Here is a 12,782-nt window from a genome sequence, read left to right on the forward strand (position 1 = left end):
AGCTACCATTTATTGGGCACTGCCCATGTATCAGGTACCATCAAGCACTTTACAGACATTATTTAATTTCATCCTCACCATAGTCTGGTGAGATAGGTATTATTCCCATTCTACAGATGAGGAAACAGTGATTCAAGTGTGCTTGAAGTCATGCAGCTGGTAAATGGCGAGGCTGGAATTTGGACCCAGATGGGCTGAACCCAAGGCCTGACTTTCCAAAGTTGTGAAGTAAGTACAGCTTCTTGTTGCGTCTCCTTCAAGGGCCCCATGTCTCCATGGTCCCATGTTCCTTTCAAACCCTGCTCTCAGGATAGGGACAGAAAAGCCGTGTGCGTCCTCCGTCCCCGGTGGGCCTGCACTCTGTCCCGTCGGAGCCAAGCTGGAGTGGTGCAGTTTCAGCAGCAGTGCTGGTGGGGAAGGCGTCTCCCCAGCTCATGACCTCTGGCTTGGCAGACACACAGTTTCTCTGGTTCTGCCCCGTCTGCTATGAGGTGCCCTTTTCCTGACTCCTGTCCTCATTTTGGGGGAGTCACAGAGGAGGCAGAGACCTCACTCTGTCGAACTACGTCATGGAACTGGCCAGGAGTGAGGTGAAGAGAGGTAGGCTCTGAAAAACTTTGCAGCCAGTGGTTCAGGAGCTGGGGGCCCTGGGGCCCCAGGAAGTCTCACTGCACCTACTCCTTACACACTAGCCACCAGACAGGCCCCGCAGAGCTCCGCACGCAGGTGGCACACGCCTGTAACTCCTCTGGCCGGAGTCCTCGTCGTGCTTCTTTGCTTCGGCGGGAGCTTACCTGTGGCAGGGGCCCTGCGTCCCCTCCCCCTGGATCTCTCCAGGGCGCCCACCGGACACTGGGCTGCAGAGGCCACAGCGCGGGCAGGAGTGGGAGTGGCCGGGGATGTGAGGTGGGGCCGGGGACAGGAAGGAAGACCTGCCCTGTTCTCCGCTCAGGGCTCCCAGTGCACCGTCAGGGCCAGGCCTCTGAACAGGGAGTCCAGCTCTGGGGGCTGCTCCAGGTCAGAGGGCCGAGGGCCTGGCCTCTGAGCCTCAGCCTCAGGCATGGGACCCTCATCACCGGGACACACGAGGGACTCCAGCAGGCCCCAGGGACTTGGCCCCTGGTCAGCCGGGGAACACGGGAGAGAAGGAGTGTGCAGAGGGAGAGACATGGGCTGGCCCTCGATCTGGACAGAGGAGAGGAGGGGCAGCTGGCCCTTTAGGCACCCTGGTGTCCCTGGCTCCCCTCTGTCCATGTGAACCCCCAGAGGCTGGTGGAAGGATTTTGCTTCTCCTGGCTCCTCCAGATCCAAGGAGATCACCCCCTGCAGGGAAAGGCCGCCTGGGATGTAGTTTCCAGCCGGTGTCTCTTTCTGGAGCTCAGCTTTAGGCCTGAGGTGTTTGGGACTAGAGAGGGCCACAGGTGGGGAGTTTTTGCTAGATCCTTCCATGCACATCCCATAGGAAAGAGGCCAGCTGTCTGGAGTGACCTGAGGGGTATAGGAAGGAGGCTGGACCTCAGAGATGGCCTGTGGACTATAGACTGGGGGTGCGGCTTCCGGGGTGACCTGCGGTGCATACGATGGGGGCTTGACCTCAGGGACAGCCTGGGGAGCATAGGACAGTGGGGACAGTGTCTGGGGAGGCAGTACGCTGGAGGGCTGGAGGATGGAGATGTCCGGCTGCCCAAGGTAGGTGACCTCAGACCGGCTGTGCCGTGGTGGGGCTTCTGAGGGCTCCCTGGGCCCGGAGACCTTGACTTGGGAGTACTGGATGGGCGGGGCCAGGCTGCCGGGGCCGCTCGGGTCAAAGACAGGGATCAGGATGTGCTCCCGGATGAACCGCAGAGGCTGGAAGGTCAGTACGCGCTGGACATTCTGTGCAGGGACAACGTTATGCCTGTTAGGGTGCATTCTAAACTCCCTGAGAGTGTGTGTGTGTGGGGTCCTCCACAGGAGGGCATGGGGGGGTCATTAGGGGCTTTCTCAAGATACATAAGTGGCACACCCCCTTCCCCTCCCAGAGAGGCCTGTCGATGCTGAGGCCTTTGCTAAGGGACATCGAGGGGCCACGTCTAAAGTCTGGGTTGTCTCAGGGAGGCTGTGGTTTCTCTAGGAGGGAGTAAACCAGGAAACTGGTGACCCAGATTTGGGGTTGCCTTGAGGTGCACTCTCAGTGAGGTGGCCCACACTGCTGCTCCTCGGGGTCCCTGATGTGGGCAGGGAGGTGGGAAGGATGGGGCTGAAGGGAGGCCGGAGCTGTGCAGGACACGGCCCATGCGGGCTTTGGCTTTGAGCAAAGTGGCCTCGAGCTCCTCTGTCGCTCCATGGGTGGGAGCTGGTTCCCGGAGCCCCGCACAGCTCGGCTCAGGCCTCTGAGCAGAGACACAGTTCTGGCCACAGTGGGGCTGCCCACGGGACTTGTGTGGTTTACATAGGGCTCTGCGTTTTAAAAATTAGTTGCCAACATTTGAAAATTGGGATTTCCCACTATAATCTGAAATTCTGACTTCTCCTGAAAAAAATGTGAAGGTCTGACAGTGGTGGGCCTGCGTTCCCAGGGGGCAGTGCTTGGCTGCCGCTTGGACAGGGCGCGAGCACCCCTTCTCGGTCCCTTGCGGGGCCTGCTCTCTTGGGTCCTGTGTTACCTGCCTGGATATGGATGCTTGGGATTCATGTGGGTTTTTCATCTCAAGTCCACCATTTCTGATCACCTTCCCCTCTTCAATACACCCTGCCGGCCATGACTTTGGTGACTTGAGGTTGGAGGGGAGAAACGAGGCCTAATTTTGCTGATCCCTGCCCTTGAGGGAGAGCCGGGGGGCCCTGGGCCTTGCCTTCTGCTGCTCTGGGCCCTCCCCTGGACCTCGCCCTCCTGCCCCACGTGCAACTGCTCACCAGGGAGTTGGGAGGGGGAGGCGGCTTGGTGACATATCTGTAGCTCAGGAAGCAGAGCCCTGCGACGAGGAAGCCCATGGAGAACAGGAAGGCACCCGAGAAGGAGTAGGTCCAAGTCCGATCTGCGTGAGCAAAGAAGCAGAACAGGACGGTGAGGCTGAGAGCTGGTCTGAGGCCAGTCCCAAGTGTGGATGCTGCATACCCGAGCTTTCCCTCCCCTGCCCTCTCCTACCCTCAAGATTTGCAGGGTCTGGGCCCAAAGAGAGTATCATAATGCCTAAATATTCAGAATTTATAAACCATGTTTTTATACTGTAAAGTGAAAGTGTTCTCTGTTTACCTTGACAAATGTACTTTTCATAACACCCTAGAAGGCCCAGTTTGGAGTTTGAACTCTTGGATTTCTTGGGGTACTGTGCTGAAATGGGGAGGCCTCCATGCCTCCCACACTGCCGGGGGCCTCATGCACATGGCCAGTTCCATGATGTAGTTCGACAGAGTGAGGTCTCTGCCTCCCCAGCTCACTTAGCCAAGCTCACCCATGTCTCCCAACAAGTAGCCGCCTATTGGCCACCCTTAGGGCCACGGGTCTGCACATCAGCAGACTGTCTCCCCTCATGAGGAAGGGGGCGAGGAAGATCTGCCTAGACCAGACAGTATTGAGGCATTTGTACAGTGAACTCCAGGGTCGCAGGCACTCAGAGTGTGGGCTAGAAGGGAGGTCACAGGCTGCAGGAGGACCTGTCCACTTGGACCCAAGGACTCTTCATCTTGTGGGGAGGGTCACGGCCAGAGCAGGGCTGGAGCAGAGCCTCCTAAAGCAGGCCCTTCTTGCCTGGGTGTGGGGACAGTCTGGCCTTCCTGGTAGGGAGTGTGCAGCAGAGATGGAAAGAGGGACACGACAAAGGCAGGGGCCTGTCCCCCAACCTCCCTACAGAGGTAATGGGTGAGGTACCAGGGAAGACCTTGGCTCTGGAGGGACGCTGGGGAGACACAACTGTTTCTAAAAGAGAAAAGAGAGTGGACTAAGGGCTTTGCTGCTGAGCCTTCTCCCTGGGTCGCACATCTTTGGGATGGACATGGTCAGTTCTTGTTATGACACCCTTCCTGCCACCAGTCCAAGATGGACTGGTGAGAAGCATGTAAGCTCTACCGATGTTATCCACCCAAACAAAGGGGCCAGGGATGCTCCCTTCTTACAGATAATGAAACTGAGTGTCAGAGAGGCTGAGTGACTTGACCAAGGTCACACAGTTACTCAGGGGAGAAGCCAGGATTGACATGTATAACTCCAAAGCTCATCCTCACAGCCACTACATAAGTGTGCCTCAGTTTCCTCATCTATAAAAATTGGATATTGGATGAGATGAACCCTAAAGCCCTTTCCAGCATCAAGATTCTTGGATGTTGCTCTGTGACCCTCCCAGACAGCCTGAGAGGCAGATAAAATGGGCATTCTTGGCTCTGAGGATAAATGGGCCCCAGGATACAGGGTCCAGGGCACACCATATTACTCTGAAATTGAAGTAAGGGGAATAAATCTGCCATAAAGGGGACTAGCTGTAAATAAAATTGCAGAGTGGTGGTTAGAGTCCAGGCTTCGGGATTAGATGAACCTAACTACGTCACTGACAAGCTGTGTGGTCTCCAACAAGTTACCTAACCTCTCTGAGCCAGAGTTCTTCCTTTGTAAAATGGGGATGATGCTACCCAATTTACAGGATTGTTATAAAGATTAAATGGGATAATATATATAAAATATTTAACACCGTGCTTGGCAATAGATTTGGTGCTTAATAAGTGGCAGGAATTATTATTAATATACTTTGTTTTTAAAGATAAAGTACCTTCTTCATGTCAGCAAGAAATAGCCCACAAGAAGTGTAATTTAAATAAAAGCAGCTACAGTCTTAGAAAAAAATGGTCTCACATCATGAGCTAGACCGTGGAAGGACAAGCCAACAGCAGGCCCAGGGTGGTGGCTGCATGCTGCAGGGCAGGCGTGGGCCAGGAATGGGTCAGTTTCCTTTTTCTAGTTCCCCTCTTGCCAAGTTCTATTCTGGGCTCTGCAGTGGCCCTTTCCCCAGGAAGGGCAAAGCCCGGCAAGTGGCCAGTGCCAGCTGGTCCACCAGGCACATCTTCCCCTGGAAATGAATGACGCAGGTAGAGAAATCAGTCTCTTGTGGGCTCCTGGGAGCAACAGATGAGTCAAGTTTCTGAACAAAGCTGAGGGCCAGAAGCAACTTGATGATTCTGCCAAGCTGCGGTTCAGCCCCAGGGCCCAGCCTCTAGCAGCCGCCTCTCCTGTGTTCACTGCGGCAGAAATCACCTACTGACATCGTTACTGTGAACATGATGACTGAGGTGGAGATGGTTATTCCAAATCCATCCAATCTACCTCACTTCCGTCCTCTCAGCTTGCAGCTTTGAGCATGACGACATTTCTATCTCTATGAAAAGAAACACTAATTAAAATATCATGTCGCTTATGAGGAGAGTTGAGTTTCAATGTGCTGGAGGGAGGGAGCACCCAGACACCCTCTCATTTTGAGCAGATGACTCAAAACTATTTCAATAGTAGTGCAATGGAGAGGATGTGGTCTCCAGAATTAGACTTGGTTCTTCTCCTCACCACTTGTGTGATCTTGGGGAACTGACTTAACCACTCTGAACCTTGGTTTCCTCAGTGAAACAAAGATGGTAATAGTACCTGCCTCACGGGCTGTGCAAGAGGACTGTGCTTACCAGTGCCTGGTCCCTGGTTAGCACTGAAGAAATTCACAGCTATCATCACCTGGAAAGTACTGAAGGATCTTTTCATCTTCTCTGCTCTCCCTTCGGCAGGTTATTTCCCTGTATATCTCATTTGGGTTAATATTAAGGCAAATTTGTTTTGCCAGGGTACACACACAGCTTGCCAGAGAGGAAATGCAGACAGAGGCTGACAGGTGGAAATTAAACATGTGCTGTGATAACCCATCAGCTCACTGATGTGTGCATAAACAAAGACTGACTTTGACAATACACTAGTCCTCCTTCTGTGGTTTCTTAGAGCACTGCCAAGCCTCCCCTTGGCCCAGGATCAAGACTTGAACTGACCACCACCACCACATCACCACCACCACCACCATGAGCACCACCATCTCCCTCTGGCGTTAGCTGAACTTACCTGGCAGCGTCTTTACCCGGCACATGTAGGGGGCACTCTCTTTGGACCAGGTTGGAACAAAAATCACGATGGTCCCAAGGAACTCTGTGTCAGGAGTCAGGCCAATGAACTCGTATTCTCTCTGCTTCCCTCCAAGGTGCTGAATTTGACAGAGAACCCAGAGTGACTCTTCATTCACACCCACCTCCACATGGAGCCCAGGCAAGCCTGCTCACGCCTCTGCTTGGGCTACTGCTCTCAGTAAAATGGTACCGCCAGCTGCCCAAACCAGGAACTGGTGGGTCAGTTTGCAGTGCTCCCTTCCGGTTCCCATCCCCCCACCTTCTACGTTATCTTCAAAGCCAGTTGGTCCAAGCTCCGTGAATGTCCACTGAGAATGGCATCTGGCACACAGTCAGCCCACTAAATACTAGCTCCTATTGTCACCACCACCACCACCACCACCATGACCACCACCACCACCATGACCACCACCATCACCATCACCACGACTACCACCATCACCATCACCACCATCACCACTATCACTACCACCATCACCACCACCACCACCATCACCATCACCACCACCACCACCATCACCACCACCACCACTACCACTATCACCACCATGACCACCACCACCATCACCATCACTTCTACCACCATTCTCCCATCATCCTTTCTTCTTCTAGTTCTTCTCCTCCTCCTTCTTCTTTATCAAATATCAAAAACTATTTAATGTCCGCCCCTCTCTTGCCTCCCTCACTGCTTCTACCTTCGCTGGCTTCAACATCTTTAGTCTGGACTCTTCCAGAGGCCTCCTTACTGGTCACCTGTCTGTGGTTTTGCCTGTCCATTTCCATATTCAACTTGGTGCCATGGGGATCTTTCTAAAAGATTAACTACAAAGAAAGAGAAACTGTGATCCATATTCAGGAGGAAAGATGGCCAATGGTGGCCTCACCCAAGAAGACCAATAAGGTGGACTTAGAAGATGATGATTTTAAAGCAGCCAGTAGAAATATGCTAAAGAAAATGAAGGAAAATGTACTCATAATGAATAAATAACTAGGAAATATCAGTAATATAGAAACTCTAAAAGTTGGAAACTTTAAAACTGAAAAATACCATATCTGAAAAAAAAACCCACTGAGTGGTCTTAACAAAAGATTGGAGATGACAGAAGAGTCAGAGAACTTATCAATTAAGATGAAAAAGTTAGAAAGAATTAGATAGTGGTAATGGTTGCACAACATTTTGAATATACTAAAAATCATTGAATCATTCAGTTTAAAAGGAAGAATTTTATGGTACGTGAATTATATCTCAATTTTAAAAAAGTCAAAATGTCAAAATGCTGTCTGTAAGAGATGCACTTCAAATATAAAGACACAGATAGATTGAAAACTAATGGAGGTGATGTCAAAAGATATACCATGTAAACTCTGAGTATAAGAAGGCTGGAGTGGCTATACTGATGGCAGGGAAGGTGGACTTCAATACGAAGAGTGTTACTAGAGATAAAAAAGGATGCTTCATAATGACCAAAGGGTCAATTGATCAAGAGGCTTTAACCATAAATGTGTATGTATTTGGTAATAGTTTCAAAATGCATGAAGCAAATATGCCCAGAATTAAAGGGGAAAAGAGACAAATCCACAATCATAGTTGGAGATTTTAATGCTCTCAGCAATCCAAAGAACAGCAGAGCTCCCCTGAATCAGGAAAGACAGAGGATCTGAGCAACACTTTGAGCCATCTTTATCTAATAGACATTTACAGAGCGCTCCACCAACAACCGCGAGATACAAATTCTTTTCAAGTACACATGGAATATTCACTAAGATAGGCCATCTGCTGGGCCATAAAACAAGTCTCCATAAATTGAAAAGGACTGCAATCACTCAGATTATGTTTTTGGAACACAAACAATTAAAGTGTAGGTCAATAACAAAAAAATATTCAGTAAAACCCCAAATATTTACCAAAATATGGTTGTGATAAGGACTCTCCCACCTCAACTATCTTTAACAGTTCCCCTTGACGACTGAAATAGTGAAAATTCCTCTGTTCACCACCCAGACCCCTTACAGCACAGCATGGCTGACTTTCCAGGTTTATCTCCCATGGTTCCTCTACATCAGTGGTTCTCAAACTCCAGGGTGGCTAAGAAGCACTTGCTCACTAAAATTCAGATGCCAGGAGTGCAATCTGAATTTAATTTAGTAGACTGGATAGAGGCCCAAGCACCTGCATTTGAAACAACTGCTACAGGAGATTCTGATGCCATAGGTTTGGGGCCATGTTTTGAGAGACTGTTCTATACATCTCTATCTCTGTGCTCCAGCCAGACTTGGCAGTTTTGTGCTTTTCAGTAATGTCCTGAGTTTTCCTGCTTCTCTCTCTGATCACATGTAGGCCAGTGGGCTTTGAACAGAGCTGGATTTGAATCCTGACTATGCTATCATTTGCTGAACAATCTTGAGCAAGTGACTGAAGCTCTCTGAGTCTCTGTTTTCTCATTCAGGAAATGGAGAAAAGAGCTCCTACCTTACAGGGTTGTGGTGAAGATTAAATGACATGACAAGCACATATTAATCAGCACACCCAGAAACTGGTATTGGCAACAGAGAGTTTTCCATTCTGGGAGTCTTCCCAGTTCTCTCTGAGCTGACATCTTCCCTGTCTCCTCCCCACTCCCACCCCACCCCATAAAATAACCTTATTTTTCTCTACCTATAGCTATTTGAATTCTTGTTTTAACTCCTTCCCACCCACTAGATTATAAACTCCTCAAGTGCGGGAATGGTCATTCAATGGAATTATGGCTTATTGACACATGTAAGGGGGAAAATACTACATTTTCTAAGTGCACAAATAAATAATTTTTATATTTATCATTTGACAATTTATGCCCTTGCCTTCTACTTTTCCTTATTACTCATCTTAAGACTGCCTGTATCCAGATCCAGGAAATAGTGGAGAATTAGCAAAAAGAACTGCAGCAGTAGAAATCGATTTCAGCATTTTCCAAAGTGAACACCTGAGAATGTTAATAGAGGTGGTTCCCCAGGATATTAGAAGGCATTAGGCAAAAAAAAATTATGCAAAGCCAAAGGAGTTTCTCTGGTCAAATAAATTTGAAAGATGTTGTATTAAACAAATTGAAACTGGCTTCTTGGCTTGGCAGGACAGATTAGCATACACAATTAACATGCTATTGTGTATGTGAATCTGCAAGAGGGACACTGTAGATATGTTTTGTGAAATGCTAATTTATATTAACACATCCCCTGTTTACCTACAACAATGCTAATGTAATTGAGAGAGAAATGGGTGTCCCAGGCAGGGAAGGCCCAGGGCAGTGCATATATTTACCATTTGGTAGGTGTGGTTGATGTGGAGCTCTAAGTGGTAGAATAGGTCATGGAAGATGTCCTCAAGGGTTAGCCGGTGGCCATCCCCTGCGTGGATGGGCGTGGGGGTGGGATGGACAACCATGTGGATGGATCTCACCTTTGGAGTACAGGTCACATCAGGTGGTTTGATGGTAGCTGGACAAATGGAGAGAGAAAAAAAGAAAAAGTCAGAACCAGCCGCCAGTGTCTGAGGTTGGCCTGGTTCATAGAAATGACTACTTCCCCTCATCTCCCAACCCCACCCCAGCTATGCTTCTGAAACCATCAGCTAAGCTACAGGGGAGAAGAAAAAGACGAAATGACCTTTACTGGTTTATAGACCCTTTGGGAATTTGATTGAATGCTATGAATCTTTTCTCCTCCCCAAATGGACATATACAAAAATCTTGTGCTCAATTTTAGAGATTCATGAGTCCCACTCCTCCTGAAGTTAATTTATGAAAGTCCTTCAAGGGTCCATTGATCTCCAAAATTAAAAACATCCGAAGTAGAAGAATGTTCAGTTCAGTGTTTTCTATAAAACCAAGAACTGCTTTAAAAGTCTTAAAAAAGGGACTTTGGGAAATAAAGTAGGGTGCCGCCATAGAACAGATCATTTTGCAGCCATGAAATATTTTGTGGGAAAATATTTAAGGACACGGGCAATGTTCATGATACCATTATATGAAAAACAAAACAACAACCAGATTACAAAAGACTAGAAACAGGTGTGGTTATATTCCAGTGTTCAGATTATTTTGGGCTACTTCTATTTTCCTTTGTGTATTTCTGCATTTTCCAAATTTTCTGCAATACACATGTACTCATTGAATAAGCCAAGAAAAAAATAATTTATTTAAGTTCATTTCTCATTTTCTTTAAAAACCAGGTGACCATTCAGTCAGTTGGTGACCATCACCACCTGCTTAACTTGTGTGGCCACTCGTATTCATTCATTCATTCGTTTATTCATCCATTCATCAATTATGCACTGAGCATCTCCTACGTGTCAGGCACTGTGTTAAGGGCTGGGAATACAGGGGATACTCCACCCACAGGCATCCTCCCGAGCTCACATTTCAGTGGGGGTGGTGGATGGTATACATGGAAGCAAGCACAATAGTTGCAGATTGTGAGTTGAGCTACGAGGACGACCTGTTTATTGTGACAGAGAATAATAGGTGGTGACCTAGTGAAATCAGTTCTGGGGGCTGGGAGTGGGGACGCTCACTTAGGAGGTGACGTTGAAGCTGAGACAAAGGCTAAGAACTGGAAAGGAGTCAAGGGAGGAGGAGGAGAGAGACCCAGTTAGGAGCCGTGGCTCTAGTCAAGAGGAAGATGAAGGTGGTCAGGATGCAGATGGAGAAAGAAGAGCAAGCACACTGGGCATGCTCTCCAGGGGCACCATCCCTAAAAACCACCTGCCTGATGGCCTCCCCCCAGCCCAGGAGGCAGAGGCCCTCTGGGCCATCCTCCCCTCCCCTCCCCTCCTCAGCAATATGAGCGGCTCCTACTGTGTTGCAGTGAGCTGAAACGGTCGGTCATCTTGGTGGCTGACCGGCCTCCCGCGCTGACGGCAGTTACCCTGGCATAGTAGAGCTCTGTGAGGTTGCCCGTCTCCATGGTCAGGTTGCAGAACCTCCGAGTGATCTGCTGGCAGCCCTCCTTCACCAGCCACTCTCTCTCTCCGTACCTGTAGGTGAGGGAGGGGCAGGAGCACACCTTTAATGAACAGGCCTGGCACCAGGCCTATGGTTTATTAATAATGATAAGATATCTAATATTTGCTTAGCACGTTCTGTATCCCAGGATCTTTATGTGGACAAGCCATCCATCCTCACAATGATCCCTTGAGGGTCAAACATTATTCTCCCTCTTTTTCTCTTGAGGAAGCTGAGGCTTAAAAGTAAAAATTTCCCAGGTGTTTGGGCAGGTGGGATTTGAACTTCGTCAGTCAGGATCTGCATTCCGGGCTCATCATCCCCATAAGCCTTTGGGGCAGGCACTGTTATCCATCCCCACTTTGAAAATGAGGGAACTGAGGCTCAGAGGGGGAGTGACTTGCCACAGGACGAAGTGGCAGGACCAGGCCTGGGACCCAGGTCTGCCAACCCTCCTCTCTTGCATGGGAAGGGAGATGAGCAGAAACAGGGACATGGGCTGGAGGGGGCGGGCACCACTTTTTGTCAACCTCCTCTGTCCAATAATAGTAAAACAGTTATTGGTACCTTGTTATTTGCCAGGCACAAGTGCTAATGACTGTCTTATCCAATCCACCTAACAACCTTATGATGAAAGCACTATTGCTATCCTTATTTTCTGGATGGGGAAACTGAGGCTTGGTGAGGTTACTTCACTGCCCAAGGCTATATAGGCAAGAGCTGGCATATAAGGATGGGCAGTGTGACTCCAGAACCTGTACCTTAACCATTATTTTACCCTCCCTCTGCAAATGAAACAAAGAGGAGGGGAGCTATATCTCTGGGAAAGAAGGCTGTGTAACACCAGTCTGGGTCGGGGTGTGGGAAAGGGGGGTGCTATTTTCTTGGAAGATTGGTTTTGAGGCAGAGTCAAAAGAAGCCAAGTTGGAAGGGAAGCCTACTTCTTATACTCAACACTGTAGACCGTGTCTTGGGGGGTCTCCGGCCCGCTGTCCCACATCAAGATGTTTTCGAAGTTGCTGGACTGGAATTTCACTTGTTGAAGAAGATCCGAAGTGTCCTCAGCGATGTAAGCTGCAGGAAGTGGGAGCAGGGTGAGCAGGTCTGCATGAGGACCCTGCCACCGCCTTCCAACACTGTCCAACGAGGAGGGTGAGAATTGAACCCCCCCACCGGAGACGATGCTGACCCTCACTGCTCTCCTTCACTGCCGTTTTTTCTCTTTAGTGAACTATAATTCACATTTCATACAATGCACTATTTGAAAGTGTACAATTCCACGGTGTCTTAGTATATTCACCAAGTTGTGCAACCATTACCACTATCTAATTGCCACTATCAGAATATTTTCATCGCCTTAAAAAGAAACCCTGTGTCCAATGTTACTCTCCATTCTTCCTCCCTCCCCCAGCCCCGGGCAACCACTAATCCACTTTTTGACTCTCTGGGTTTTCCTATTCTGGTCTTTCCATATAAAACATAGTTATATAATATGTAGCCTTTTGTGTCTTGCTTCTTTTGCTTGATGTATGTTTTCAAGGTTCATCCATATTGTAGCATGAATCAGTACTTATTTCCCTTTTATGGCTGAATAATATTCCATTGTATGGACATACCACATTTTCTTTATCTCCTCATCAGGTAGGCATTTGGGGTGTTTCTACTTTTTGGCTATTA

General features: G+C 48.8%; 1 protein-coding gene and 1 long non-coding RNA gene across 3 annotated transcripts in view; one reads left to right on the plus strand and one right to left on the minus strand.

Moving 5' to 3' along the window:
- The window catches only part of IL22RA1 (interleukin 22 receptor subunit alpha 1), a 16,129-nt gene continuing 3,347 nt past the window's right edge, over positions 1–12,782 (minus strand). The window contains exons 2-7 of one of the 2 annotated variants that reach the window (XM_017646132.3): positions 12,047–12,179; positions 10,959–11,137; positions 9,425–9,600; positions 6,065–6,203; positions 2,896–3,017; positions 1–1,875 (exon numbers count right to left, since the gene is read on the minus strand). In XM_017646132.3, the coding sequence (XP_017501621.3) occupies positions 949–1,875; positions 2,896–3,017; positions 6,065–6,203; positions 9,425–9,600; positions 10,959–11,137; positions 12,047–12,179 (1,676 nt within the window). In that variant the 3' untranslated portion in view covers positions 1–948. Of the gene's footprint in view, positions 1,876–2,895; positions 3,018–6,064; positions 6,204–9,424; positions 9,601–10,958; positions 11,167–12,046; positions 12,180–12,782 lie in introns of those variants that run through there. The other variant, XM_073233407.1, reaches the window with a different exon arrangement.
- Positions 1,607–12,782, plus strand: part of LOC108387777 (uncharacterized) — a 25,166-nt gene continuing 13,990 nt past the window's right edge. Inside the window, exon 1 of the long non-coding RNA XR_005061252.2 lies at positions 1,607–1,689. This is a non-coding gene — a long non-coding RNA (uncharacterized lncRNA). The remainder of the gene's footprint in view (positions 1,690–12,782) is intronic.

This window comes from Manis javanica, chromosome 4 (assembly GCF_040802235.1).
Source record: "Manis javanica isolate MJ-LG chromosome 4, MJ_LKY, whole genome shotgun sequence".
Taxonomy (NCBI): domain Eukaryota; kingdom Metazoa; phylum Chordata; class Mammalia; order Pholidota; family Manidae; genus Manis; species Manis javanica.